General features: G+C 58.9%; 12 protein-coding genes across 12 annotated transcripts; 6 read left to right on the top strand and 6 right to left on the bottom strand.

The window, feature by feature from the left end:
• Positions 1-49: 49 nt before the first annotated feature.
• Positions 50-2,395, bottom strand: B0H18DRAFT_1118915 (alpha-N-acetylglucosaminidase; the record flags this gene model as incomplete). The annotated part of the gene is made up of 3 exons (XM_048033867.1): positions 50-1,922; positions 1,986-2,105; positions 2,163-2,395. The coding sequence occupies 3 exons, from the start codon at positions 2,393-2,395 to the stop codon at positions 50-52; spliced, it is 2,226 nt and encodes a 741-aa protein (XP_047893640.1).
• Positions 2,396-3,358: 963 nt separating this feature from the next.
• Positions 3,359-4,684, top strand: B0H18DRAFT_1005970 (S15/NS1 RNA-binding domain-containing protein). The gene is made up of 3 exons (XM_048028615.1): positions 3,359-3,462; positions 3,515-4,090; positions 4,161-4,684. The coding sequence occupies exons 1-3, from the start codon at positions 3,438-3,440 to the stop codon at positions 4,370-4,372; spliced, it is 813 nt and encodes a 270-aa protein (XP_047893639.1). The 5' UTR covers positions 3,359-3,437; the 3' UTR covers positions 4,373-4,684.
• A 663-nt stretch (positions 4,685-5,347) lies between these two features.
• Positions 5,348-8,254, top strand: B0H18DRAFT_1118913 (uncharacterized protein; the record flags this gene model as incomplete). Its single annotated transcript, XM_048033866.1, has 7 exons — positions 5,348-5,357; positions 5,409-5,827; positions 5,878-6,364; positions 6,425-6,973; positions 7,034-7,283; positions 7,341-7,368; positions 7,421-8,254. The coding sequence occupies 7 exons, from the start codon at positions 5,348-5,350 to the stop codon at positions 8,252-8,254; spliced, it is 2,577 nt and encodes an 858-aa protein (XP_047893638.1).
• Positions 8,255-8,797: 543 nt separating this feature from the next.
• B0H18DRAFT_1085010 (uncharacterized protein) lies at positions 8,798-10,250 on the bottom strand (the record flags this gene model as incomplete). Its single annotated transcript, XM_048031859.1, has 7 exons — positions 8,798-8,875; positions 8,934-9,092; positions 9,119-9,487; positions 9,535-9,577; positions 9,634-9,874; positions 10,043-10,146; positions 10,201-10,250. 7 exons carry the CDS (start codon positions 10,248-10,250, stop codon positions 8,798-8,800), a joined length of 1,044 nt encoding a protein of 347 aa, XP_047893637.1.
• Positions 10,124-10,839, top strand: B0H18DRAFT_1005965 (uncharacterized protein). The gene has a single exon (XM_048028614.1). It carries the CDS (start codon positions 10,333-10,335, stop codon positions 10,783-10,785), a length of 453 nt encoding a protein of 150 aa, XP_047893636.1. The 5' UTR covers positions 10,124-10,332; the 3' UTR covers positions 10,786-10,839.
• On the bottom strand, positions 10,840-12,981 carry B0H18DRAFT_1005964 (uncharacterized protein). The gene is made up of 6 exons (XM_048028613.1): positions 12,486-12,981; positions 12,365-12,434; positions 12,208-12,311; positions 11,736-11,973; positions 11,051-11,684; positions 10,840-11,000 (listed from the first exon to the last, which is right to left on the bottom strand). Exons 1-6 carry the CDS (start codon positions 12,856-12,858, stop codon positions 10,923-10,925), a joined length of 1,497 nt encoding a protein of 498 aa, XP_047893635.1. The 5' UTR covers positions 12,859-12,981; the 3' UTR covers positions 10,840-10,922.
• An 81-nt stretch (positions 12,982-13,062) lies between these two features.
• On the top strand, positions 13,063-14,272 carry B0H18DRAFT_1005958 (uncharacterized protein). The gene is made up of 4 exons (XM_048028612.1): positions 13,063-13,486; positions 13,546-13,872; positions 13,941-14,037; positions 14,097-14,272. Exons 1-4 carry the CDS (start codon positions 13,317-13,319, stop codon positions 14,127-14,129), a joined length of 627 nt encoding a protein of 208 aa, XP_047893634.1. The 5' UTR covers positions 13,063-13,316; the 3' UTR covers positions 14,130-14,272.
• Positions 14,273-14,445: 173 nt separating this feature from the next.
• B0H18DRAFT_876328 (glycoside hydrolase superfamily) lies at positions 14,446-16,578 on the bottom strand (the record flags this gene model as incomplete). The annotated part of the gene is made up of 2 exons (XM_048040480.1): positions 14,446-15,926; positions 15,984-16,578. The coding sequence occupies 2 exons, from the start codon at positions 16,576-16,578 to the stop codon at positions 14,446-14,448; spliced, it is 2,076 nt and encodes a 691-aa protein (XP_047893633.1).
• Positions 16,579-17,008: 430 nt separating this feature from the next.
• B0H18DRAFT_1005954 (40S ribosomal protein S9) lies at positions 17,009-17,930 on the bottom strand. The gene is made up of 4 exons (XM_048028611.1): positions 17,853-17,930; positions 17,773-17,796; positions 17,316-17,687; positions 17,009-17,263 (listed from the first exon to the last, which is right to left on the bottom strand). The coding sequence occupies exons 1-4, from the start codon at positions 17,858-17,860 to the stop codon at positions 17,089-17,091; spliced, it is 579 nt and encodes a 192-aa protein (XP_047893632.1). The 5' UTR covers positions 17,861-17,930; the 3' UTR covers positions 17,009-17,088.
• A 77-nt stretch (positions 17,931-18,007) lies between these two features.
• B0H18DRAFT_1005950 (60S ribosomal protein L21) lies at positions 18,008-18,996 on the top strand. The gene is made up of 6 exons (XM_048028610.1): positions 18,008-18,069; positions 18,128-18,196; positions 18,251-18,365; positions 18,418-18,517; positions 18,547-18,610; positions 18,672-18,996. Exons 2-6 carry the CDS (start codon positions 18,136-18,138, stop codon positions 18,782-18,784), a joined length of 453 nt encoding a protein of 150 aa, XP_047893631.1. The 5' UTR covers positions 18,008-18,069; positions 18,128-18,135; the 3' UTR covers positions 18,785-18,996.
• An 80-nt stretch (positions 18,997-19,076) lies between these two features.
• B0H18DRAFT_1005942 (uncharacterized protein) lies at positions 19,077-20,410 on the top strand. Its single transcript, XM_048028609.1, has 5 exons — positions 19,077-19,310; positions 19,359-19,393; positions 19,442-19,463; positions 19,526-20,001; positions 20,073-20,410. The coding sequence occupies exons 1-5, from the start codon at positions 19,119-19,121 to the stop codon at positions 20,233-20,235; spliced, it is 888 nt and encodes a 295-aa protein (XP_047893630.1). The 5' UTR covers positions 19,077-19,118; the 3' UTR covers positions 20,236-20,410.
• Positions 20,411-21,866: 1,456 nt separating this feature from the next.
• B0H18DRAFT_1005924 (TIP49-domain-containing protein) lies at positions 21,867-24,092 on the bottom strand. The gene is made up of 10 exons (XM_048028608.1): positions 24,054-24,092; positions 23,919-23,979; positions 23,666-23,863; positions 23,413-23,606; positions 23,159-23,359; positions 22,880-23,098; positions 22,571-22,809; positions 22,179-22,501; positions 21,957-22,118; positions 21,867-21,894 (listed from the first exon to the last, which is right to left on the bottom strand). Exons 1-8 carry the CDS (start codon positions 24,054-24,056, stop codon positions 22,219-22,221), a joined length of 1,398 nt encoding a protein of 465 aa, XP_047893629.1. The 5' UTR covers positions 24,057-24,092; the 3' UTR covers positions 21,867-21,894; positions 21,957-22,118; positions 22,179-22,218.
• Positions 24,093-24,850: the final 758 nt, after the last annotated feature.

The raw sequence follows: 24,850 nt of genomic DNA, 5'->3' as shown, positions 1-24,850 counted from the left end.
GTCTATCTACTCTAAGGAGCGCAATAAATGCCAAACGTACGTATGAGTGTTAGATGTAGTCCTGCATGATCCCCTCCACGACACTCATCGCGTCTCCGTTCACCCCCGTACTCATGCTCAACGTCTGCGCGTCCCACGCCTGGCCAATCGCCAGCATCTGGCTGCCCAGCGCCCCACTGTCGTACGCCGCGCCGCTCGCCGTGATGTTCGCGAGGTAGCCGACGAACGTCTCCCAGCGCTGGTAGTAGTACGTCCCGACGAGGCCCGCCCACTGCTTCGACGCGTAGTCGCTGATCTCGCCGTCCGGGCCCCAGAGCGTGATCTGGTTCCGCGCGTTGTACTCGAGGTAGTCCGCGTACGTCGTGTTGCCCCCCGCGATGCTCCGCGCGGACGCGAGCCACGTCGGCAGGAGGAAGTTGGCGTCCGTCCAGAGGAGCGTGTCGAGGTCGTGCAGGATCGCGAGGAGCGGCGCGCCCGCGGCGGTGACGGACGCCGCGGACGCGCCGCCGGCGGAGTAGGCGGACACGAGCGCGTTGTAGGCGTCGATGAAGCGGTTCGCGAGGAGCTGCCGCGCGGTGTCGACGAGGTCGTAGACGAACTCGGGGACGTCGAGCAGCGCGGGGTTCTCCGTGGCGGCCTGGGCGAGGCTCTGCAGCGCGGGCACGATCGTCGTGTTGGTGTCGTACGGGATCGCGGTGGGGTGGTGCCCCGTGCGGCCTGTCAGCCCCGACGTCGCGGGCTCCAGCTCGAGGATGCTCTTGATGGTCGCCTGGGTGTTGGAGTCGCTGTTGCTATACACGGTCGTGCTGAGGATCGACCATGCAGTTTGGGCGGCGGCAGGTAACGGGTTGACAGTGTACCGACGGGCAACCCAAGCCTCAGTGTATGCAGTGATGTTGATTGACGTGGACGACCAAGCTTGGTCAAGGAGAATGTCGTAGACAATCTCGTTTCCCTCTTGACCTTCCATTGTCAGACCAATGCCCTTCATGTTCGGCGAGGCAGCAAGAGCAGAGATCGGATCAGAGACGAGTACGGGTAGGTTGCCCTCCATACCCATGTTTCCTCCATAGTCGTGGAGCTCGCACCAGACCCACTCCTTCCCATAATACGAGCTCGTCCGCTGCCACTGCGGCTGCGCCTCCGAATACAGATCCAGCACAATCAAGCTATCGTCGCCGGACACGCCGCCAAGGTACGCAGAGACGCGGTCATCCGTCCAGAACGACTCGCTCGAGAAGAACAGCCAGCCCTGCATCATCCACACCGCCTCCGGGTCCGCCGCGCGGAGGGCCGCGAACGTGCTGTTCGAGATGCTCGCGAGGTAGCCCGTGTCGCCGCTGTACGGGTCGTTCTCGTTGTACTGGTCGAGCGTGTAGATGTGCGTGACGTTCTCGCCGAAGGCCGCCTGCTGCTTGTCGATGAACGACTTCTGCATCGTCGTGAAGAGGCCGTCCCACGGCTCCAGGAAGGTCACGTCCGTGAGGGCCGCCGGGAAGCCGCTCCACTGGCTCCCATTCACGATGGACGAGTTCGGGTAGAGCTGAGTGAGCGCGCGGGGGACGAACCCGGTGAAGGCAGGCAGGACGGGTGTCATCCCGAGCTCGTACATGCGCGCGACGATCTGCTGCTGGAGCGCGTATTGGTTGTCGACCCACTGGGTGGGCAGTGGGCCGCCCCAGCTACCCTGAATGTTACCGAAGCGGTTCCATGCCTGAAAGGCAGGCCCGGAGAGGAAAGATGAGATGTCCTGATCTGTGAGCCCAACCTCTTGGAAGACCTGGATGAGGGTGTACTCATAGCCAACCCAGGCGAGGGGGAGGTTCACGCCGCGGAGGGCGAGCCAGTCAAGCTCGGCCTGCCACTGATCCCAGTCCCAGAAAGCAGCCGTGTAGTCGAATGTGACAGTGTTGAAGTGATATCTACGAACAAGGTACGCATGTCATGAGCGAAATATGAAGATCGGGATCAAGAGATGGACGGACCTATAAGGCACGATGGCTGTTCCGTTGACCGGAGTGCCCACCTCTGGGAGTGTGGACGACAATTGGCCCAGACGCGACCCGGTCCACCAGATGTCCACACCGCCATACTGCGTCACATAGCTACAGTAGTCGAGTTCGCCGGGAGCTTCCACGGCAACGAAACACGGACCCACTCACGTGTAAAGGCCCCTCGCGCACGCGCTGACCGTCGTGCATTGCACGGAGATGCCGCCGGAATACGAGTCGCTAATCACGAAGGAGTCGCCGTCCCCGACGATCAGCGAGAAGGAGAACGAATCCACATGCTGGGGGATCTGCCGCTGGACTAGCGCATAAATCCCGTCGAGGCTCGTCGTAGCAGCATGCGCCAGAAGCACGCCGGACGCGAGCAGCACGAGGGAGAGGCGCATCTCGAGGGATCCTGGAGTCCCGCTGGCCGGGCGGTGGGTGCGACGCGCTTGATATAGCGGGCGAGGGACGAGAGAAGCATACTATCAGACCTGCGAGCCGATAATAGTGCTCGGCGAGACAAAGGCCGCAACACAATCCATCAGGAAGGCAGCCGGCGCGAGCGACAAGGAGGCAGCGACAGCATATGGAACGACCGTGTTATCGCCTCGTAGCGTAAACAGCTGAGCAGAGTGCCAGGGACCACAGGCAGCGTAGGCGTTGTGCCGTACTCGCGCTTCTGAGCTGCCCCAGCTGGGAGCCCTCGACGCCTGCAGAACGGCACACGTTCGTAATTCGGGGATCCTCAAGCGAAGCGACGACATACCCTGTTCCCAGCGGACCCTGCCTGGTCCCACACGTTCGCATCGGTCTTGTTTTCGGTCTCAAACGTGCATCGTCCCAGCAAACTTCGCCCACACCAGATGGTCGTCGACTGGGAAACTCGACGAGCCCTCGATTGTCACGCATGTTAAGGGATCCAGCAGTGTCAGATTCTTCGCCGTTGCATCGCAGGCAAGTCGCAGGTGTTATCAGGCGCCGCTACGAAGGATGCTAAAAATGCTTGCCACCAATTTGCCACTGCGAAGAACCGTCGCGAGACCTTGCGGTCGAAGAGCAAACAGACAAGAGCAAGTCCCTTCAAAAGCAAATAACATTGCGAAGCTGTAGAACACAAGAGCGTAGGGTACGAACGAATGTCACAGGAGTATGTCGACATGCCGCGACATGGAGAAAATATGGATCGCGACACTTCCTAACCTGCTTAGCCATAGCCAGATCTCGAGAGGACAGGACTCGGAGAGAGTCACTGGCACTGTCACGACGGTCGCGCGGTCGACATCGAGCAGCGTGGCATATCTCTCTGAAGGAGAGTTACGCCGCCGCGGGCAGCCTTATATACGCGGGCAGGCGTCTAACCAGCGCATTCTCACGGCAGCTGCCCGGCGCCTGCCAGCGACTTTTGCTGCGACTTCGTCTGTAACACCGAGCTCGACGTGGACGATGTTCAGTGCGCGATTGGCACAATGTGCGTATCAGACGCTTCTTGTGTTATAAGGCTGCTGACACTTGCACTGTAGGTTCACGCGCCGTAGCATCAACCAGCTCGGCTCATAGCGCACCCCTGCACACCACCGCGGCTCTGCGGGCACCACGCCTGACCAAAGCCAAGAAAGTAGCAGAACAGCACGCACGCGAGGCCGCTGCGAGCCGGCCGCACGTCGTGCTGGGCCATCGACCGGGGGATGAGGCGAAGTGGACGAACTGCGACCTCGCGCGCACCATCGTCACGGAGGAGGCCGTCGACGCCCTGCCGGCGCCGCCCTCGGAGGCGCGCTCCGTCGACGACGCGCGCGCGCCGGAGCTGCTCAACTTCGGCATCGGCGCGGGCGAGCAGGAGATGCTGTTCCAGGTGCTGCCGAACCTGACGATCGAGGGCGTGATCGACGAGGTCGTGAAGCAGAACCCGACGATGCTTGCCCGGGAGGAGCGGCGCGCGGACGCGCTGGAGGCGCAGAAGACGGTGCAGTTTGCGCGGCTCGTGGACCTGCGGAACGCGAACGCGAGCGGGATCCTGTTTGAGAACAAGCAGCGGATCGTGGCTGCGTTCTCGGAGTCGGACACGGTGGTGGACACGGGCCGGCCTGAGGTGCAAGGTGCGTCGGGTGATGCGTCGGTCCCTTTCTTGCATTGCTGAACTACATTGTTCATGACCGGCCGGATCAGCTGCCATTCTGACAGTGCGGATACGCAACGTCTGGGACCACCTCAATCGCCAAAAGAAGGATGTCATCAGCCGCCAGAGGCTGCGAGAACTGGTACACAAGCGAGCCAAGATCTTGAAATACCTGAAGCGGGTCAGCATAGACCGGTATGAGCGCTGTCTCGAGCGTATCGGTGTAGAGCCCGAGAGTGTCGAGGGCGAGCTTGTGGTTTGATTCACGTATCTCTCATTGCTTTGTGCGGGTATTGCAACTCTATCATACATCTCTCTGGGAGACTTTCCATATACAGGGCCCTCTGCTGTCCGTTTTCAATCGACATGTCGACATGGACTTGCTCAAGTGAATGGAGCTCGGCCTATCGCCTGCACAACAAGTAACGCACTGCGAACGTTGTTCCGCAGTGACAGCCCGCGGGACTGTCCTTCAACAATTCACCGAGGAGCCATGGATGGCTGGAACCTGCCCTTGTCGCGCTCAAGCCAGCTGAGCGTTAGGTCGAAGATTGAAATGATTACTCCGCCCCGACGATAAAACCGAATTGCATGGAGGCCATGGCGCCGTAGTGTCTGTCGATATGCTCGTCACTAGGTCTGCTCTTGCCACTGTAGGACATGTTGAAGATGCCATCAGTCCAGCCGGTGAGCGCAGACGCCATGATGAATTACCGGTGCAACGGAGCCTTTCAATTCCGACCACTCAACGAAATGGGGCAAACGAGTCTTTGACATTTTCACTTGTCCGAATGAAGATGTCCCTTCTCCAAATGCGTCAGAACAACTTCATGAAATGGCCTGCCGGTCTCAGCGATTCCTGATAGCTTACGACAAGGGCTACTGCGACGATCCGAGAACCGCGAATTACAGTGTAAGCCAAGGCTGTATTGAGGACAGATGAACAGATGTCTGTGTTTGGGACCGCCGATAAACACCGGTATATTGTGGATGAAATCGCCGCCCCCGGGAACGCGATGGGTCCTTGCTGAACGACGTCTCTCCTGCGTCTCCTGCCTATCTGCCATGTACCAACAGACTGAATACAGCTAACCGTTGGCCGGGCGAACGAGGTCAGTTGCCATATCGGGAGAGGGCAGCCGGAGTGGCCTCGGGGATGTGACGCGCTTCGCTCGACGGCCGGTGAGTGCCACCCAGGGACGAGCGGGCTGCTCTCCAACGCGACCGCCATCCCGCCATGGCCGCAGGTATGTCCGCCCTCTCGCCACAACCTTCCCCAGTTCTCTGACGGTCGACAGTCCCGCCCTTCCCGTCGGCCGCCATGGTCGACTTCCCCTCGTCCTCCGAGCTCTCCTCGAGCCAGTCCGACCTTCGTTACCAGCGCCCCCCGCACCTCCCTTTCCGCCGCATCTCCCTCCCCTCTGCGCCCAACCTCCTCCACCGCCAGTCCGTGGTCAGCACGGCCTCTTTCGACTCGCTCCCCGAGGAGGACAGCGCACCCGGGTCCGCCTCGTCCCCGGCCACACCCACCGTCATAAGGAACGCGACGCGGTCCCCGGGTCGTAGGCCTTCTTCCGTCGACGTCGCACGCAAGGCACGGCGCCGGAGCCAGATGCGTCTGATTGACGAGCATAGAGAAGCGAAGCGGCGGAAGGTCATCAACGAGTTCTACGAGACGGAGAGGTCGTATGTGGACGGGCTGGAGCTCATATACTCGGTGCGTCTGCTCGCTCTGCGCAGCGTGTGGCCGCTGACACAGTTGTGTAGCATTTCCTGACGCCGATTATCGCGTCGCTGGACACACCACAGCAGCTCCTCGACCGGAACGAGCTCACGTCCATATTCTCCAACTTCATCGACATCTGGAACCTCCACCGCTCTTTTCACACTTCTCTTTCCACCTTCCTCGACACTTCCTCGTCGGCGCAAGCCGAGGACTCGCCGCCTCCCCTGTCTCCCGTGCTCCTCTCACACTTTCCCTACCTGTCCCTGTACACGCCGTTCGTCTCGTCTTTCTCCGACACCCTCGCGTCGTATACAGCGCTGCTAAACAGCCACTCTGCGTTTGCTGCTTTCATAGCTCAGCAGGAAGCGGACCCGCGCTGTGGTAAACTCAAGTTCCGAGACTGGCTACTGACGATCGTACAGAGATGTCCGCGGTACCTGTTGCTCCTCAAGGACCTCATCGGCTGCACAGACCCCGAGGATCCGGAGTACGCCCAACTGACAGCCGTGCACACGCTCGTCTCGAGGAGTAAGCGGCCCTCCCATCCTTGTCAACATACCCGCGCACGCTGACTCTGAACCCTGTCAGTCACGTCCTCGCTCAACGCGTCCCTGCACACGCATGCCCAGACCCTCGCGCTCCTCGCGCTCCAGCGCAACACCGCGAACCTCCCCTTCAAGCTCATCTCGCCGGGGCGCACCTTCCTCAAGCGCGCGCCGGTCCTGCAGCTCGAGGGCTCCATCACGCGGGAGCGCGAGTTTCTGCTCTTCTCCGACTGCCTCCTCTGGCTCGCGGGCGCGGACGGCGAGGGCCTCTCGGACAGGTGGGGCGGCGAGCCCTCGCCAACCTCGCCTGCGCGCGCGCCGCTGATACGCACGCGCAGCAAGAGCGACGCGGATATGGCCGGCGCGGCGGAGGCGATGAAGCGGAAGGAGAGTGTGCTGAAGTTTAGGCTGAATGCGAGCCCGGTGAAGAAGAAGGCGCGGCACGCGAGCAGTGGGACGGACGAGCGGTGGGTGTTTAAGGGGTATGTGGATTTGGTGGACGTGGAGGTCGTGGTGCCGCCTGCGAGGGAGGTGGGTGATGATAGACGGTTGGAGATCTTGAGCCCGCAGCAGTCGTTCGCTGTGTATACTGGTGCGTGGTATGTTTTTCCTCGTGGAATGTGCGATCTAACGCGGCGTTGGCGTGTCTTAGCGAACGAGGAGGAGCGAGATGACTGGTGCGCGGCCATCCGGAACGCGAAGGGCTCGCTCCTCGTCTCGCTCAACGTCATGCAGCCGAACTCGACCCTCACGTCCTCGTCCTCGACGAACCATCTTCGGCGCACGCTCCAAGCACTGCCGTACGCACCCGAGGAGAACGAGGTCAAGCCGAAGAGGGGTCGCGTCGATCACTTCGTGCCGGCTATATGGATACCGGACGGGAAGACGCAGAGCTGCATGAGGTGTGGGAGGACGTTTGGCTGGCGGCGCAGGAGACATCATTGTAGGCTGTGTGGCAGATGCGTTTGTGGGAGCTGCTCCGGCAAGGTGACTTCGTGTATCTCATACATGATGCCGCATATACTCACAATCGCGTCAGACATTCTTCATACTGGACGACAGCGTCAGGGACAGCAAGGACTCGCACAAACCCGCACGCGCATGTGACGCCTGCTACGATACGGTCTTCCCCGTCCTCGACCCGTCCAAGTGGTCCACCTCTCCCCATAGCATCGGTGCGGGCGCGACGCACTCCCACCTCACGCTCTCCGGGCTGAAGAGCATGCCCTCCCTCATCCTCGGCGACAACCGCATGTCGTCCTCCGCCGCGCTCCTCGCCGTCGACCTCGAGCTCGAGAGCCCGAAGCGCGTGCTCACACGTATCGAGGACGAGTCCACCTTCGGCGGCGCAGGCGCAGACGGCGACGAACCCGACCCGGACGGCGCGCCCGCCGTGCCCGCGATACGCATCCGGCCCACCGCGCGCCCGCGCAGCTACGTGCAGATACTAGAGGACTTCCAGGAGCACGCGCACGGGACGCCCAGCTCGAGCAGGACGCGCTTCGGCACGCCCGCGGGGGACGAGTCTGCCCTCGACGAGCGCGAGCAGGGCGGGCAGGTGCTGGAGGTGCCCGCGCACGACGGCGCGTCGGTGGCGGCGGCGGACGCGCCGAGCCGCGCGGGCTCGAGCCTCCCGCCGACGCCGCGGAAGGAGAACACGGCGCGCCGGCACAAGCGGTTCTCCCTCCCCGCGGTCGCGCTCCAGACGAGCCCGGTGACGGCGCGGCCCAATGTGGTCGGCGAGGGGAACGCGCGGAGGTTCTCGCTCGTGCTCGGCCGCGGGTCGGGCGTGCATGCGGCGGAGGCGAGCGGGTTCAGGGACGGGCTGGCGGCGGGGAAGTTGAGCGAGCTGCTGAGTCGGGTGAGGAGCTGAGGGTGCGTGGGGCTGGACAGGACTTTGTGTTTCGTTGTCGGTGTGGGTGCCAGGCGCCGCCGATGTGCGCGGCCCTGGGTGCCCTTGCTAATCGCTCATCATAATCCCGGATTTTGACATGCCCTCCATCTGTACCACCACATCTTGCACCTGTGTATACACAGCATATCTCTTGCGCACTTTCACCTAGGTGAAGCATACGGACTTACCGCGATGCCTCTCATAATCATGTACAATTTGCCACTACGCTGATCGGATCCGAACGTATGAATGCCCGCAATGCACGACAACCTGACGCCCAAGAGCTCGTATACCACGCACATATGTATGGCAAACGAGTGAGCCACCGCTGTGCCCAAATCGTACCAAATTATATACACCTGGGTATCTATGGGTTTCAGCATGAGACGCCTGCCAGGAGCGCATACTAATACAACGAACGTAGTGTTCCTATGATTAAACAGCCATATCCTAGCCATCGTCCGCCATGCAGAGGAGACCGGTCAATGTAAGGTTAAAACAGCCGGGAGACGCGGGCGCGGGCTACCAGAAGCGGTTGCCCTCGGGCGCGAAGCCGTTCGCCATGCGCATCATGACGATGTTCGAGGTCAGACTTGAGAACTGCAACGCGGAGGTGGTCAGCTCGCGAACTGGATCGACCGCCTCCGACCCCGCTTACCCCGTTACCGATGAGCACCTGTGCCCTCTGCCCGATGAGCATGTCCACCGCCTGCGCGATGTACTTTTGTTCCCAGTTCAGCTGCACGTCCCGGCTCCCCATCACCCTCTCCACCCCGCCCATCGCATACAGCGCCGCCTTCAGCTCGTCCACCCACTCCTTCCGCCGTTCGTCATGATGTACACGTTCCGCAGCCCGCGACCCGCGGTCGTCTCGCGCACCGCCGTGACCTTCTCGACGATCTGCGCGACCGTCGGGAAGCACCGGCGCATGTACACCGCCGTGTTCTCGGGCGTGTTCTCGCCCCAGCCTGCGCCCGGCGGCGGCTCGAACGCGTCGGGCAGCCCCGGGAACGAGCTGAACCCGTTGAAGCGTGCGGACCAGCGCGCGAGGTGCTCGCAGTGCTCCGCGAAGTCGCCGCGGCGCACGTGCAGCACGAGCAGGCCCGAGATCATCGGGTACGGGCTCGACGGCCGGAAGAAGGGGAGCGAGGGGAGCCAGCGGTCGAGGAAGGTGGGTGGGGCGATGAGGGGCCGGTTGGCGGCGAAGGCGGCCTCGATCAGGGGGACCAGCGGAAGGAGGTCATGATGGGCGACTTCACAAACCCGGGGTAGATGTCGAGTACGCGCGAGGAGCCGAATATCCTGCGCGGGGACATGAGCGCGAAAGGAACGTCAGACGAGAGAGATGCGGCGGGTACCATATGGAGAAGATCTGCAGCGTGTCGCGCTCGATTTCAATGCACCGGTGGTCGTCCATCTGGCGCAGCTTCGCCACCCAGGCCTCGAGCACGGTCTGCGCGGACGCGTCGCCAGCGAGCGTCCGCCCGACCTCATCGCTGCTGATGACCGTGGGTTCTGGGCACACCTTGTCAAAGTACTCTTTGACGACCGCGAGCGAGGCATTGTCTCCGGGCGGGAAAGGGTCGCCCACACTCGATCCTATGCTGTCATAGTGAGCCGCGTCCCACCTATGCAATCCCGAATGCCCATCAAGGCTTGTTCCCAGCTGCACAACGCAGAGCTTCCCCCAGTGACCACGGCGCACACGCCCGGCAGTTAGAGACCGCCGGGAACAAGCCCTGGCTTCAGACTCCAGAGAGCACGCACCTCTGATCAGTGCGGTGTTGGGTATCCGCGAGGGAATGAGCTTGCCGTTGTAGTCCGTGTAGTCGGAGCCATCCCTATTCCATGTGTAGTTGTCGAACACGAAACTGCGCGCGCGCACGGTCAGCCAGGCCGCGGCGGGAAGGCACACATCTACGCACTGCCGGCCCGCGTTGTACGCTAAATACGAGTTGAACAGCAGCTCCTGCATCGCGTTCCCCCACCCCGAGGCTGGCCGCCGTCTCAGCGCGCGTCGCGGCGACCCGGGAGCAGGACGAGGACGCACCGTGGACATGGTTCGCGAAGAAGATGTACTTGCCGTCCGGGTCCTCCTGCTCGCTGTGCTGTGGCAGGGCGAGCTCGCGCTCGTGGTACTCCTGGTACAGCGGCGGGAAGATGTGGTTCTCCGGCGGGTCGTCGACGAGGACGACGTACTCCTCCTGCTCGGCCTCCTGGAACGCGGTGCGGAAGAGCGCGACGGCCGAGAGCGCGATGAGGGCAAGGAAGGCTATTCGGGTGTAGCGCTTGTTGTGTGGCCAGCGGAGGCAGGAACGCGAGGCATGTCGGTCGTGGCGGTCGTGTACAGGGGTGGGCAGGATGTGGTCCTCAGAGGCCCGCGAGTGCCACGAAGAGCGTTGGCCGAACATGGAGGGCTCGTCGTCGCCAGGGTGTGTGTTGGAAGAGCCTGGGCGGCATGGCCTCTGCTCCACTCCCTCTCCCGCGTCCCGTCCTCGCAGCACGCTTAGGCGCCCGATATATTCCGCTCGTGTGCACGACCTCGCCATCAACACATCAAGCACCTTGACATGGGAGAAAATATATGTATATAGTGCGGCACATATGGTATCAAAGTACAAATGTAAATCTGCTAGATGCCGTCGTCTCAGAAGAATCGATTCGAGTCCATGGGAAACCCATTCGCTGTCCTGAGCATGACTATCTGTCCGGTCAAGCTCGAGAACTGCAGCGACGTCAGCAGGCGATCGATGCACCCAAATGAACAGCACTCACTCCATTTCCGACAAACGCCTGCGCCCGCTGGCCGATCAGCATGTCCACCGCTTGCTCGACATACTTCTGCTCCTTGTTCACCACCACGTCCCGGCTGCTCGCGACGCCCTCCCAACCCTTCCTCACCAGCGCCCGCTTCAGCTGATCGACCCACTTCGCTGGGCCATTCGTCATCACGTACACCCGGCTCAACCCCTGCCCCGCCTCCGACGCGCGCACCTCCTCCGTCTTCCGAACGATCTCGTTGATGTCCGGGTAACAGTGCGGGCGGTACGCCTCCACGCGGGTCTCCTCGTCGCCAGGCAGCGGCTCGTCGAGCCGATCCCGCAGCGCCGGGAACGCGTTGTACCCCGTGAACGTCGCGCTGTAGTGCGCGAGCTGCTTGCAGTGGGCCTCAAAGTCGCCACGCCGGATGTGCAGTGCGAGCAGGCCCGGGAGCGGCGTGTACCGCTCGCGGTTGGACGTAAACGGGAGCGAGTAGAGCGGCGGCTCGAGCGCAGCGGAGGGCAAGATCGTCTCGCGGTTCGTGTCGAACGCGAGTTCTATTAGAGGTGACCAGCCGAACTGAGTGATCATTGGAGAGGCGGAGAACTCGGGCCAGACATCGAGGAGGCGATCAGCCGAGCCGAATACACTGCAGCAAAATGAGCGAGGATACACTTATGAATGAGTACGACTGGCTTACAAGATGTCGAAGACGGATTTTGAACTCCGGGGCACTTCGACGCACGGATCATCCACCGAACGCAGCTTCTCCGCCCATGCGTCAATGATCTGTCCGGCAGTGGGCTGGCTGCCCAGAGTACCGATCACCTCCTCGGTCGTGATGATGGTAGGGTTCGGACACTCCTTTTGGAAGTGGTCTCGTATGACTGCCAAGGGCGCGTAGGGATCGCTGGGTATGGATGCGCCGACCGTAGGGCCTGGTGCGATGTTAATAGATGCATCAATGGGTTACCGCCGACTATACGTGCGAAGCAGACGCCGGATGTGCACAGAACAAAGCATTAGGTATTCTTCGGTCGAGAACTTGCTCAATGTTTCGACCACGAGCATGCGGCGGAGCAGTTCTCCACTCCCTGCTTTGTTCTTTGCACATTCGGCATCAGGTTCGGAAGTATTGCTCCCAGTGGATGCTGTAGAGAAGCAATTCGCACCTTGAATTTGCACGGATAGGGGTATTTGAGAGGGAACAATCTTGCCATTGTTGTACGACCACTGGCTGCCATCGTCATTCCATGTGTAGTTATCGAACACAAATCTATGGCCAGAAAGTGAGGATCAGTGAAACGTCGGGCAAACCGCGATACTTACGAGCGACCAGAGCGATAGGTCAAATAGTGTAGTAATAGTAGTTCTTGTTGTACATTTCCCCATCCAGAGACTATCAACACGGGTGAGCAAGGGCAGAAGAAAGACAGAAGACACGACGCACATAGAGCTGTGTTATTCACGTGGAAATACTTCCTCCCTTCCGCGAGTGGATAGTCTGGTTGGTGCTGTGGCAACTGCATCTCGAGCTCATGAAATCTGCCGTACAGCGGCGGCAGTAGCTCCGGCGGGAGCGTAGTGGGATCGGGGTAGAGTACTGGCGGGGGTGGGGCGACCCGATACGTCCTGACGACCAGCACGACCAGCGCAATGGTAGTCAAGCCCGCCGCCGCGAGCGCTGCGAGTCGGATGCATCGTCGGTACAAGAACGACCAGCGGGGGGCATAGGGTTTTGCGCCGTATTCCGCGGTGGGGAGGAGCTCGTAGGCACGGCGGTGGGGACGGTCGTCAGACCACCACTTGGGACTTGGCAGCATCTGCGGTGAGGAGATGGAGGGAGGAGGGAGAGAGGCATGCGCTGTGCACGGCGAAGGGCGGGAGGCGCAGCACTACTCACTGCGACATGGTGCTGCGAACCAAGATCTCGAGATCTGGGGATGGTCGCGGTGGCTGCGCTCGCGGAGTTTCCCGCACATCAAGCCGCCTACGTCATTCTTCTTGCCGCGTCTTCCTTCCGACCTCATTCGACAAGCAGTCTCTGCAGGTGAGCTGCACTCAGCCTTCGGGGACACAAGTCTGAACCTGCGCTGAACTTTTGACCACATTGGGAAGCACACTGTGAACTCCATCCCGGCAAATTCCGGCAAACACCGACCCGCGAACGCCGCCCTAGACACGATCACGTGTCTGCGTTCTCCGCGACCGTGACCGAGGCGACGGCTGGCGACGGATGTGACTGCAGCTGGAAACCTATTCACTCTCAACTGAGATCAGCATGGGCGACGCCGACTCAGTAATTGAACTCTCCTCCTCGCCAGAGCCTCCTGCACTGGCATGGAGGCCACCGACAAGCAAGAACCTCTCGGGGCGTTCTTTCCACTTTGGCGGCGTATGGGCGGCCATGTCTATGGATCAGGCAAAAGAGTTATGTCGTGCCAACGGCGGGTGCGTGTTTGCACTGATTAGAGTGGCTGCTGATGTTTTGATGGCTTGGTACTATGTAGAACTATATCGGTGCCGCCCGGGAAACCATCCTATGTCGTCGTCGGGGCGCGCAGCCCGCCTAGCACGTTCGAAAACGCAAAGAGGATGGGCAAGCAAGTGCTGACGGAGACCCAGTTCATAGCCATGGCTCTTCGGGAACCCCTGGGAACAAGTCAATCTTCTGCGCAGGCAGGTGAGAAACGCCCCGCAGAGGCAGAGGCAGGGCCTTCAAAGTCAGCGAAGAAACGCAAGTCCGATGTTGGTTACCCTGCCGCGCCCGACTTTCCTCGCATCTGCAATTTCTTGTATGGCGGGGAGATTCGTCTGGAAAAGAAGAAATTGTCTGCGTAAGGCGTGACTTTTTTGGATGTGTGCGCGGATACGCTGACCATTGGGACTTCTACGGTGCACGCAGATATGACTGTGGTGGGGGTGTCTTCCAGCAAAAACGCGGAAAGAATCCGGTAGACCTACTCCAAAAGTTCGAAGACTGGCTGCCGGAGGACGGAGGGGTGAGTGACAAGGTGTACATCTGAGAATGTCCAATTACTGACTGTAAGGGATCCCACAGGAGTACCACCACAAGATAGTCTCTTTCTACTGAACCATAAACGTCTCAAACCTTGCGGCAGAGAGAGTGGACATGCTTCAGCTCAAGCGATATATGTAACGGTCTTGATTAACACCCGTCCACTGTTGATTGTTCGTACGTATCTATCAAGCAGACTTATTCACCCAGATGGGAGGTTCTCTCGGGTTGCTGTGCCTCTCAAGACAGCAAGCAGTGTTCCATGCCCACTAAAATTAGCTATTCAGAAGTGCAAGGGACAACCTTGCAGACCCCGCTGGGGTGAACAACATTCAAGATTGCTGTGCAACGGCAGACCTACTGGCCCAACATTACAGGGTGTGGCGCGTTCCTAACCTACCGTTAGGAGCACGTCCTTAATACTGCCTGCAAAGCCTTCTCCCCCAATCTGCTGCGCCGGAGCCGCAAAAGACATATTCGCAAGCTCCATATATTCCGCCCAAATATCCATGTCCGTGGTCCAGTACCGAGGACTGTTCTCATCTCCGTTGATGACAGCGTAGGTGTACTGCGTCGTGGCGTGAATCTCGACCGACGTGTACGTGTCCGTCGGGAGCACGTATCCGAGCGGGAAGAGCTGGCCCGTCGCTTCGAAGGTGAGGTTGGCGACGTAGAGCTTGGAGTCCTCGCCGGCGAAGAGGAAACCCGTCTCAGGATCAACGGAGCTGGGCTTGACGCTGAACTTCAGTGTATACGGCGGCCCCACGGATGTATATGGCGTGAAGAGCGTGTTGTACGGCGCCGAATACGTATACACGACGTCGCCATACTCAGGCTGTACGGCCCGATTGAGGTTCTGCCCCGGCGCAGCCGCGTTCATGACTGGGTATACGGCTTCGAACTGCTCTCGCGTGAGCTCCGAGTCGCGCACGCCCGAGCCTGCCCACGTCTTTTCACCAAGAACCGCGAGGCTCTGCGCGAGCTGGTAATAGTCCTCCAGCATCGTCGTCGCGTTGTTCCCCCAGTCATTCCACAGCGCCATGATTGCGCCCCTCAGCCCCGGCTCGTCCGGACTCGTGTTGTTGCTCGCGTCCGCCGCGCTGAAGACGTTCGGCGCCCACCCGCCACCGCCGGGCGCGCCCGCGAACATCAAGCCGAGGTCGAGCGAGTATGGATAGACACCCCCGTCGGAGTACTTCCCGTCGAGGTAGAGGAAGGCCTGCTCCGAGTTGATGACGCGGTACCCCGCCGCGAGGAGCCGCACGGGGATGTCCGCGTCGGGGAAGTCCCAGTGCTGGATGGTGACGTCCGTGGGGATGCTCTGGTTGCTCGGCTCGTTCGTGCCCCAGATGCGGATCCGTTTGCCCGCGGAGGCCTGGATGAATGTGGACATCTCGTTCACGAAGGAGACGTAGGCGTCCCCAAGCGAAGCGTCGTACTCGTCTGCACCGATGGACACCTCCGGTGAGCTGAACCATGGGAGGAACTGTTGCCAGATTGATTTGACAGTAGGGATCGTCTCGGGGTAGGAGAGGTTGAGTAGATCAGGTTGCCCATTGAGCATCAGCTCGGGCTTCCACTGGGTGATAGCTAGAGAGTGCCCCGGGGTGTCTATCTCAGGAATGACGGTCACTCCGTGGTTTGCACAGGTCTCCTGGAAGGAAACAAAATCACTCTGTGGCCAGCTCTCGTTCAGCCGCGGAACCAGTTCAGCAACAGGGGATCCAGGAGGCGGTTGGAAGCGGAAAGCTGCATAGAGCTCCTTCCAAGCATCTCCCCCGCTGTACAGGTAGTCTGGATTCCAGAGGTTGTCAGACGCATGTAGGTGGAGTTCGTTGAGCTTGAAGAACGACGCGTATATACAGAGTTCCGCTAACAAGCGTTACTTCAGTGTCAAGGCAGCAATCAACATGGCAGGAGAAGACATACACAAGAACTCGGTATCAAACCAGTGCCTTCCGGCATCTAGCATAAAGCCTCTGACTTCCCAGCCCGGTGAGTCTGAACCTGTCCCGGCGGGAATAGTAATACTCGTCGCGCCACTGGCCATAGACGAAGCGACCTGTTGCAACAGAGTGACCATACCCCACCATGCGCCGACTGGCGCAGCTGCTTTGATGGTATATACGTACGGTGTCACCTCAAAGTCGTACCCTTCGAGGGTTGGCTGCCCATTATACAGTGTATACTGCAGCGTCGGGTCGATGACAACGTGAATGACAGGAATATCAGGCACTCCTGCGCCGACCGGGAGGACTGTCACGAGAGGAATCCTAGCGTAGTGAGCCACGCTCATGAGGTCTTCTCGGAAAGTCTGTGCGAATGAGAACGCGGACGGCGAGCCTTCCAGACCATGCGCGCTGTCAACGATGATCTGCACATTGGGAAGCAGCTCGAATGCACCCCGTGCAGGAGTGAAGTTGGCGACCGAGGGGATCTGAGGTGCCAGACCGGCCGCATGTGCAACGAATGCACACGCTAACCACGCCAGCCACACATGCAGGCCTACGAATAGCGAGGCCATAGCTATCAAAATCCACAGACGCGTCTGAGGACCTCTTCGTTAGTCAAGCCACTGAAGGGGGAGGGGAGAGTACACACGGCGGACCCACTACCATCATGCGGAACGTTCAAGTTATAAACGTCTCGCGCCGGGTATGCAATCAATCATGCGGCTAATATGCCGACTATTAGGAGATCGTGGGTTTTGGCTCGCCAAACCAAGATAACGGTCGAACAGCCCGTGGCGACTCCGCAAAGCATGTGATGGCACCGTACGTACGTTCGAGTTTGATATTAAAGCTGTCAAAAAGCTGTATGTTCATCATAGACCGGCCCATTGACGCCGAGGAAAGTCCCCGGTCGCGAAGTTCAGGTTCGTTCCGCAGCCAGACACGAACAACTCAAAGTGACTTCGCCCTCAGAAATCAAAACGGGACGTGAGCGTAGCAGAGGCATAAACATATTGCACATGCACTCATAGACATACAACCATGTGAGACAGCGCCCCGAGGAGATCGTAGGTGTGAGTTGATTACTCCTCTTCCTCGTCGCCGCCCTCCTCCTTCTTGGCGGCCGCAGCAGCGCGCTTGCGCTTGACACGACCCGGGCGGCCACCACCGTATGGCGAGGTGAGCGCGAAGTCGATGTGCTTTTGAGAGTCGAGACGGACGACGAAGGAGGGCACGTTGACAATTTGCTTGCCAACGCTGTTTGGAAAACTCATGAGCAGTGCAAATAAAGAGAGTGCAGCGTACGCACCGGATGTGCCGTTGCCTGATCAAGACACGGGCGTGGTGAATACTCTTCGCGAGACCAGCCTTGAAGACCTGGGTCTGCAACCGACGCTCCAAGAAGTCCTCGATCTTGAGGGACAACACGTAATCGAGACGCATGCGGGTCTCGTCGAGCACACCAATGCGGACGAGACGACGGATAAGGGCGTTACCCTCGAAGAGACGCTTGGGATCCTTCGGGTCGAGCTTGAGCAGCTCACGGGCCGCACGACGAATCTTGGACAGGATGAGACCGATACGCCAGATCTCGCGCTTGTTGCGCAGGCCGTACTCGCCGGCGAGCTTCAGCTCCATATCGAGACGCGCATTCTCGAACGGACGACGGGGGACCTTGTAGCTGTGCGATCACAGGAATACGGGGCACGGCTCATCAGCACGGTGCATCCCTCCACATAGTGGATCTTGAAGAAAAGAAAGCTCACGTCTTGCTATGGTTCCTCGGGGCCCTGCGCACGTACAATTAACACACGAGTAGCATAGACACGGCGGGCGTAGACATTACCTGGGCATTTTTCTTGAGGAGGTCGGAGGAGACGGTGAGGGAGCGTGGCGCTTGCCGTGCGGTCGTGCTTCGGGTACGCGCCAAAGTGGCGTAAACAGCAAGGTTGGCGCCCGCCACAACTGCACAGTACCGACTCAGCCACCCGGCGAGTGCCGAGCGTGGACCTGCACCGTCCTCGATACTGTAGAAGTCACTGGGCCAACGACGACCGACTAATGTCAGTGCCCTGCCCGTTCGCTGTCCCTCTGCCAGCACTGACCCTTGATTGAACACAGTCCTCAAGATGCCGCACTCCTTCGGTTACCGGGCGCGTACGCGCGACATGTTCAAGCGGGGCTTCAAGGGTACGCACAGAGCAGTGGGAGTGTGGGGGAAGAACTAAGCCTTTGAACGTGCAGAGCATGGCCCCGTCAAGTTGTCGACCTACCTCATTACCTACCGGGTAGGTGATATCGTCGACATCAAGGCAAACGCCGCACAGCAAAAGGGCATGCCCCACAAGTACTACCACGGGTGCGTACTTGTGTGCCGCCAGTGCAAGTCTGGTATTCACACACCTGTGCAGTCGGACAGGGATTATCTACAACGTCACCCCCAGCGCTGTTGGCGTGATTGTAAACAAGGTCGTCGGCAACCGCTACATCGAGAAGCGGGTTAACATCCGTGTTGAGCACATCCGGCACTCCAAGTGCAGGCAGGAGTTCCTGGACGGGTGAAGCACAACCACGACGCACATGTTGCTGCACGGGAGAAGGGCGGTAAGTCACACCCCTACGTTTTGCGATACTCAGCACTCATTTAGCGATTTTCCGATGGTAGAGCGAGTGAGCTTGAAGCGCATCCCCGCCCAGCCCCGCACCGCACACACCGTCTCGACCTCTGGCAACGCACCGCAGACGATGGCCCCTGTTCGTTACGAGACCACTATCTGAGCCGCTTTACTATCGTCCCTCGGAGATACTCACGTCGCGCACGCATTATGGGGTTATGTCTTGCCATTGTTTTCTGTATGCATCTATGCAATGATAAGCGTAACACGAAAACATTGTAAAAATACCACGCAGGATTGCCTATCTCTCTGACGGGCACCAAGGTGTTCATGAAGAGTGCTCTTTCTAAGTAATGTACTTATTAGCTGCTTCCACGGACTGAGGTTGGCAGTTCAGTTCAGGTCACCTGCCCAGCTTCAGTGACGCTGTGTCACTGTGGCTGGAATGACTTAATGAAGCACCTTCAACCTGACTTGAACATCTACGTTTTCTAAACATGCCTTCTCACAGGCGGCGCTCGCACTCCAGGGATCGCTCGCGAACACCTCCCAGCGATCGCGACCGTTCGCGCTCGCGCTCTCCAGAGCGCAGGGTAACACTTCCAGCCGGTGCATCACCCATCTCAGAGTCGGACTACTTCCTCAAGAATGACGAGTTTCGGGAATGGCTCAAGGACGAGAAGAAGAAGGTACGTCTGTTTCGTGCGAGTACAACGATCATGAACACCGCAAGTCAGTATATGGACGAGTTGTCGAGTGACAGAGCACGAAAGTGAGTGTTCTGCTGTCATCGCACGGTGGTCGCTGAGTATTGAAGCAGATATTTCCGCAAGTTCGTGAAGGTGAGAACCGCCACCACACAAGTAATGGCCCATCTCTAAAGAGCGTGGTGGTCCGTGGATAGGCGTGGAACAGAGGGACGCTACCCAAACATCTCTACAGTGGCGTAGACGCATCCTCTGCTAGCAGTCAGACGGCATATCGCTGGTCCTTCGCTTCCAAGACATCAGGTGCTGATACTGCCGCCCTCCGGGCTGCAAGAGACGAAGTTGGCGCTGCGACACACCGCGCGACCGCTGCGAGCGGCAGCAGTCGCGTACATGGCCCCACGTTGCCTACAGCAGCGGACATGACCCTAGCGCGGGAGGCGGTTGATGAATACAAAGCTACAGAGCGCAGTCATCAGCGCAAGCGCGAGCGGAAGGAGGCAAAGGAACGAGTCGAAGATGTAGTTGGGCCCAAACCGGTCGGCCGGGAAGGGATGCTGGAAAAGAAACGTGCGCAGAGGGAGAGCGACCGCACCTTCCGGGAACGCGGGGACGAGGGCCTGGAGCTCGACGAATCCACCCTCATGGGAGGCGGAAGTAGCTTCAAGGACGAGTGCGTGTTTGTGTTACGTCCGTGTGGAGGTGGGCCACTGACCCATACTGCATGTTTTCCAACTCGCCCAGGATCGCCCGGCGGGACGCAGCGCGGCGGAAATTCGAGGAGAAGCGCCATGGGCCGAAGGACGAGCGGATGGCTGCGGCGCGGGAGCGGGCAGACGTGATAAGGCAGAAGGACAAGGCGACGATGGACATGTTCATGCAGATGGCGAAAGAGAAATTCGGCTAGGTCGTCTTCTCTGTCTTCTCTTCCTATATGATATACCGTGTGTCTTGTGCTGCCATTCTTTCAAAGCTCTCATCTCCTCTCGTTTGGTAGTAGACCTCACAAACTTGACTGATAGCAATGGATACATCCATTCATTCGTTCGGTGAACCGTGAGTGTAAGGTTCAGCAACTCCAGCATCTGTATTTGGAGGCGAGATTCCGCCATGTGAAATTGACACCATGGAGCCTGTGCCTGCGAACATAGAGCGAAGGTAGGGTGGGTCTTGAGAAGGGGGTCAAAGTTGGGGCGCAGTGGCAGAAAACCCCGCATTAACGGACTGGCTAAGTCCATTTGCCAGGGCTGGACGAAAGGGTCCTGTTGAGCGACCTCTTCATAGTGTCTGGACAAGAACGAGACATCTGGCTATCACTCGCAGCGCGATACCGGGACGACTCGTGTATTTGCAGCGTACTATCTGACAAAGAACTCGTCCTGCATCTCGAGGGAGCGTCATTAAGCTATAGGACGACGCCCGCCCAGGTCGGACTGGGTTATTGCTGGAATGCTCTGGTACCATGGCTATCTGTCCGTGAAAGCACTGGTTCTCGTTATGGAACGGGAAGATATGGCAAAGAAGGGGCATAGATGCTATTTATACACCCGCGAGGCTGGCGGTGATCAAGAAGAAACCACTATGTGCGGCTTCAGTCCGACGGAAAGCAACATGGAGGACAACAGGACGAAGTGGGCTGCGGCCCGAAGGTGTTCGAGACTATGGTACATGTGCTACTTGGAATGCAGGAGTCGGTTGGGGGGTTTCGCGGATGACGCGGCGTTAGAGAGGGTTGTGCCTGTGCTTGTGGAACGCTAGCGGATAGCGGACACATCAGAATTGTAGGCGGATGCCAGAATGACCACCGTCCATACCATTGCTGCATCACGTCCTAGCCTCGAAGGCGTTGTTGGAGCAGGCTGTGGCCTTTTCTTCTGTTTCTTCGGTCGACTCGACCAAGCGGTGTTATCCCCTTCAAGATCACTGTCCTCCTGCGCAAGTGATGAGACAAATGGGTCGTATTGCACCAGGTCGACTTATTTACTTCAGCGTCTCCTTGGCTCGATGGCTCTAGAACATACGACCCAAGGTCGCCTTCGTCAAGAGAGAAGTTGACCTTGCAGACAGTCTCGGTCAAACTGCGCACATTGCAGCGAGAGGCCTTCCACTCACTAGTGTGCTAGTCTCCGATCAGCACCGCCACGCGGCGTGATTAGCGGCATTCCATGAAGGTCTGACCGCTACGTATCGAGCAACATGTCAAGCGGTCTTTCACGAGTGCTCAGGAATAGACTCACAGACTGAGATATGCTGCGCAACTTCCCCTTCAATTTACTAGAGAGGGAAGATTCACGATGGCTACTCGCAATGGTCGATGTAGTCGAAGCGGTGTCACTTGAAGTCTTTAGGTTACGCAGAAGGTAAGCAAGTTGACTGTACGTTATTATGACATGAGCTACGGTACCATGATAGTTACAAGAAGTTTGATCGACTGCGGGTTGGTCGTAACGGCTGGGTATCGAGGTGGGGACTGGAGAGCAACAAAGCGTGCGCCTAGAATCCCCGAAGGACGGGCTTTTGTAGTTTGCCCAATTGCCATCAGGTAATTACCTGAAGAATTGTGGCCCTGACAGGACGAAGGTGGTAACGTGAGTCATTAGTGATACCGCGAACACCTCGGTGGCTAACCACAGAGCCAAGCCTCAGCTGATCACCTCTGAAGATGCATTGCTGACACTGGCACGGAACCGCGATCACAGTTGGTCACGACCCCGTAGCACCACCATTCATGTAAGACAAGGTCACGGCGCGAAGTTCATTCATTGGGTGCGCATATCTGTCAGAACCTATCTGTATATGATATGTCGTGTCAGCAGTGTCGTGCACAAACATAGCAGCCGAATAACATACCAAGAAGTACTAGTACAAAATCCACTGCCAACTACAGTGATCAGCTTATGTCCATGGCATCGTCCCTCGGTTCCCCTCTAATCTCCTCGAAGACAAGTTGGCCCTGCTGTTCCTTCATCCATTGCACACTACGTTTCTCATCCATGAAGTATCCATAGACCTTGCGAACGTCATCGACCTCGACCAGGGCCGCCTTCCGTTTGCGCGCGATGACCTGCGCTGTCGAGATCAGATTGAGTGCGTAGCGGAGGGTATTGTCGCCCGCTATTTTTGTGAGCACCATCAAGGCACCCTCGGCCAGGTTCACATCCTCTTCCTCGCATCTGGAACAGTCCGGGTGCAAGGATTGGTAAGTACGGCCCGCCTCGAGAAGCCTGGGCATCAAAGCGTACCGTATTTTTATGATTTGCGCGGTCTCCTCGTCCGAGTATGACGATGTGCTGACGATTAGAACACGGTCGAGTAGGTCGACCGGAAGACCGTGCGGGCTGCGGAATTTCGTTCCGCGTATACGTGCCATTCCCCGGTTCGATGCCATGATGACGAGAGGAGAGAGTTCATTTTCCAGTGCGCGGTTGAGGAATGAGAAACATTCAATGTCGAGCATGTGCACCTCGTCAATAAACAGCACCTGCGTGGAGAGAACGTGGTCAGTGAATGGCCAGCCAAGACAGAAGAACGGATAAGTTTAAATGACTCACACCGGGGATGATCTCAGCTTTGCCTTCCTCTCGCCACTCCGCCACTTTCGTGTTAATTTGGTCACGAAGCTCTGGCTTGATCTCACCCGTGTCACCAGCGAAGAGGGCGAGGAAACCTTGTGTCCTGCTGTTGATGACATCGATTTCATGCAGCGAGACTGTATGGACGACCTCTTTTCGTTTCTGTACTTCGCCCTCCGGACATTGCACAAAACGTGTCTGGGCGTGACCGTGGTGAGTGTTCCTTTGTCAGAGCTCTCCCACAGCATGATGACATACATCTGCACCCATAGCATCGTAATCCCTCGACCTGGCAAATGATCGGCCGAGCTTTGAGACCTTGCCGGAAGTCTTATCAATAGCAATGACATCTCCCGCGGTGACCTTTTCCTTCGACAATGCGTCGATCATCTTCGTGCCGAGGTCGTACACCGTCTCCATATCGGTCGTCTTGATCGTGAGTTTTCCTGTTTTAGTCGCCTGGAGGTTTAATGTATCAACTCCCGGCCCGCCGAGCAATTCAGCAAACTCACCCCTGTCAGACTGCGGTCAATCTGCATCTCGACGACCTCTCCCTCGATTATCTCCGTCTCCTCCTTTATGCGTACGCCAATGCTTCGCCGCAGGGCTTGCGTCAAGGCTTCCGTCTTGGACATTGACAGAGAGAACACCTCGCTCGCAGCGATCATGGTGAACGGAACGTCTGCTCCTAGTGTCTGTGCCATGCCTGTGAAAGCACAATGCGTAAGCAAATACAACGCGCCTGAGCATAGACGTAATAGATACCCAACGCAATGGCCGTCTTCCCAGTCGACGGTGGGCCTGCGAAAAGCATGGCGCGTCCCGCTATCCTGCCTTCCTGCACCATTTTGAGAATCATGCCCGCTGCTTTGCGAGCCTTCGCTTGGCCGACCATGCCCTGTGAGTTCGCGCGGGGCTCTAACCTGTCGTCGAGCCCCAAGCCGCGTATGTGCGAGTGAGCACCTGAGTACTCTGCTTTCAGAGACTGCCTCGAACGTAAAAGGACTGTGGCGCGCACCTATGCGCTCCATTTTTGTGATGTCCCGGAGCTCTGTCGCTCCTGTCGAGATAGTGGCAGCCTGCGACGAACCATGGTGAGCGACGAAGACTTGGCTAGCCGAGACGTGCAGAGTTGTGGGGAGACGCGACGTACCATGGTCGCGAGTCGGGACAAACGCGTGTGTGGAGGCGCCCAAGACCGCTCTGCTCCTACCGCCAACTGCCAACCCAGCTGGCGGCTCTCCGGATGTTCTCAGCAAGATGCGGGGCTAACCTGCTTCGCTCTTGCTTTTTGTCCCTCACAAACGCTGCATCCTCATCGACCAGGAGCACAGCCTTTCCGCGGGCGAGTGCTTTCGCGCCGCGCAGTTATGCCACGGCGGCGGGATCAGAGGTCACTGCCGCACTTTCACGCGCGGAGACGCTTTACAAAACTTACAAGCCCGTCACGCCGGGTCTTCGACACCTCAGGCGACCCCTCGCACCCATCTATGGAAGGGCAGGCCGCTTCGCATGCTCACCGTCGCCCAGCGCAAAAAGGGTGGACGCAATGGCCATGGGTGCATCACCGTCCGCTCGCGCGGTGGAGGACACAAGCGGCGCATCCGCCTCGTCGACTTCATGCGCACCGAGCCCGGCCCGCACGACGTCGTCCGCGTCGAGTACGACCCCAACCGTTCCGCGCACATAGCACTCATCAAGAACCGCGACCCGAATGCGACCGGAGACAAGGTCTGGAGCTACATCCTCGCATGCGAGGGCCTGCGCGCGGGCAGTGTCGTGCAGAGCTTCAGGCAGGGCATCCCCCAGGGATTTGTCCCTGGATTCGTGGACTCAAAGGAGCTCCGTGGCAAGGTTCCCAACACCTGTCGGACGACTCTCATCGACCTCCACGGCATCGCTCGCGCTGGGCCTGCTGCGCCAGATCGCGGTCAAGCCTGGCAATGTTCT

The sequence above is a fragment of the Fomitopsis serialis genome, assembly GCF_022376445.1.
Source record: "Fomitopsis serialis strain Sig1Antser10 chromosome Unknown B0H18scaffold_31, whole genome shotgun sequence".
NCBI classification, from domain to species: Eukaryota; Fungi; Basidiomycota; class Agaricomycetes; order Polyporales; family Fomitopsidaceae; genus Fomitopsis; species Fomitopsis serialis.
Note: the sequence above shows the minus strand (reverse complement) of the source record. Positions and strands in the feature narration are given on the sequence as shown.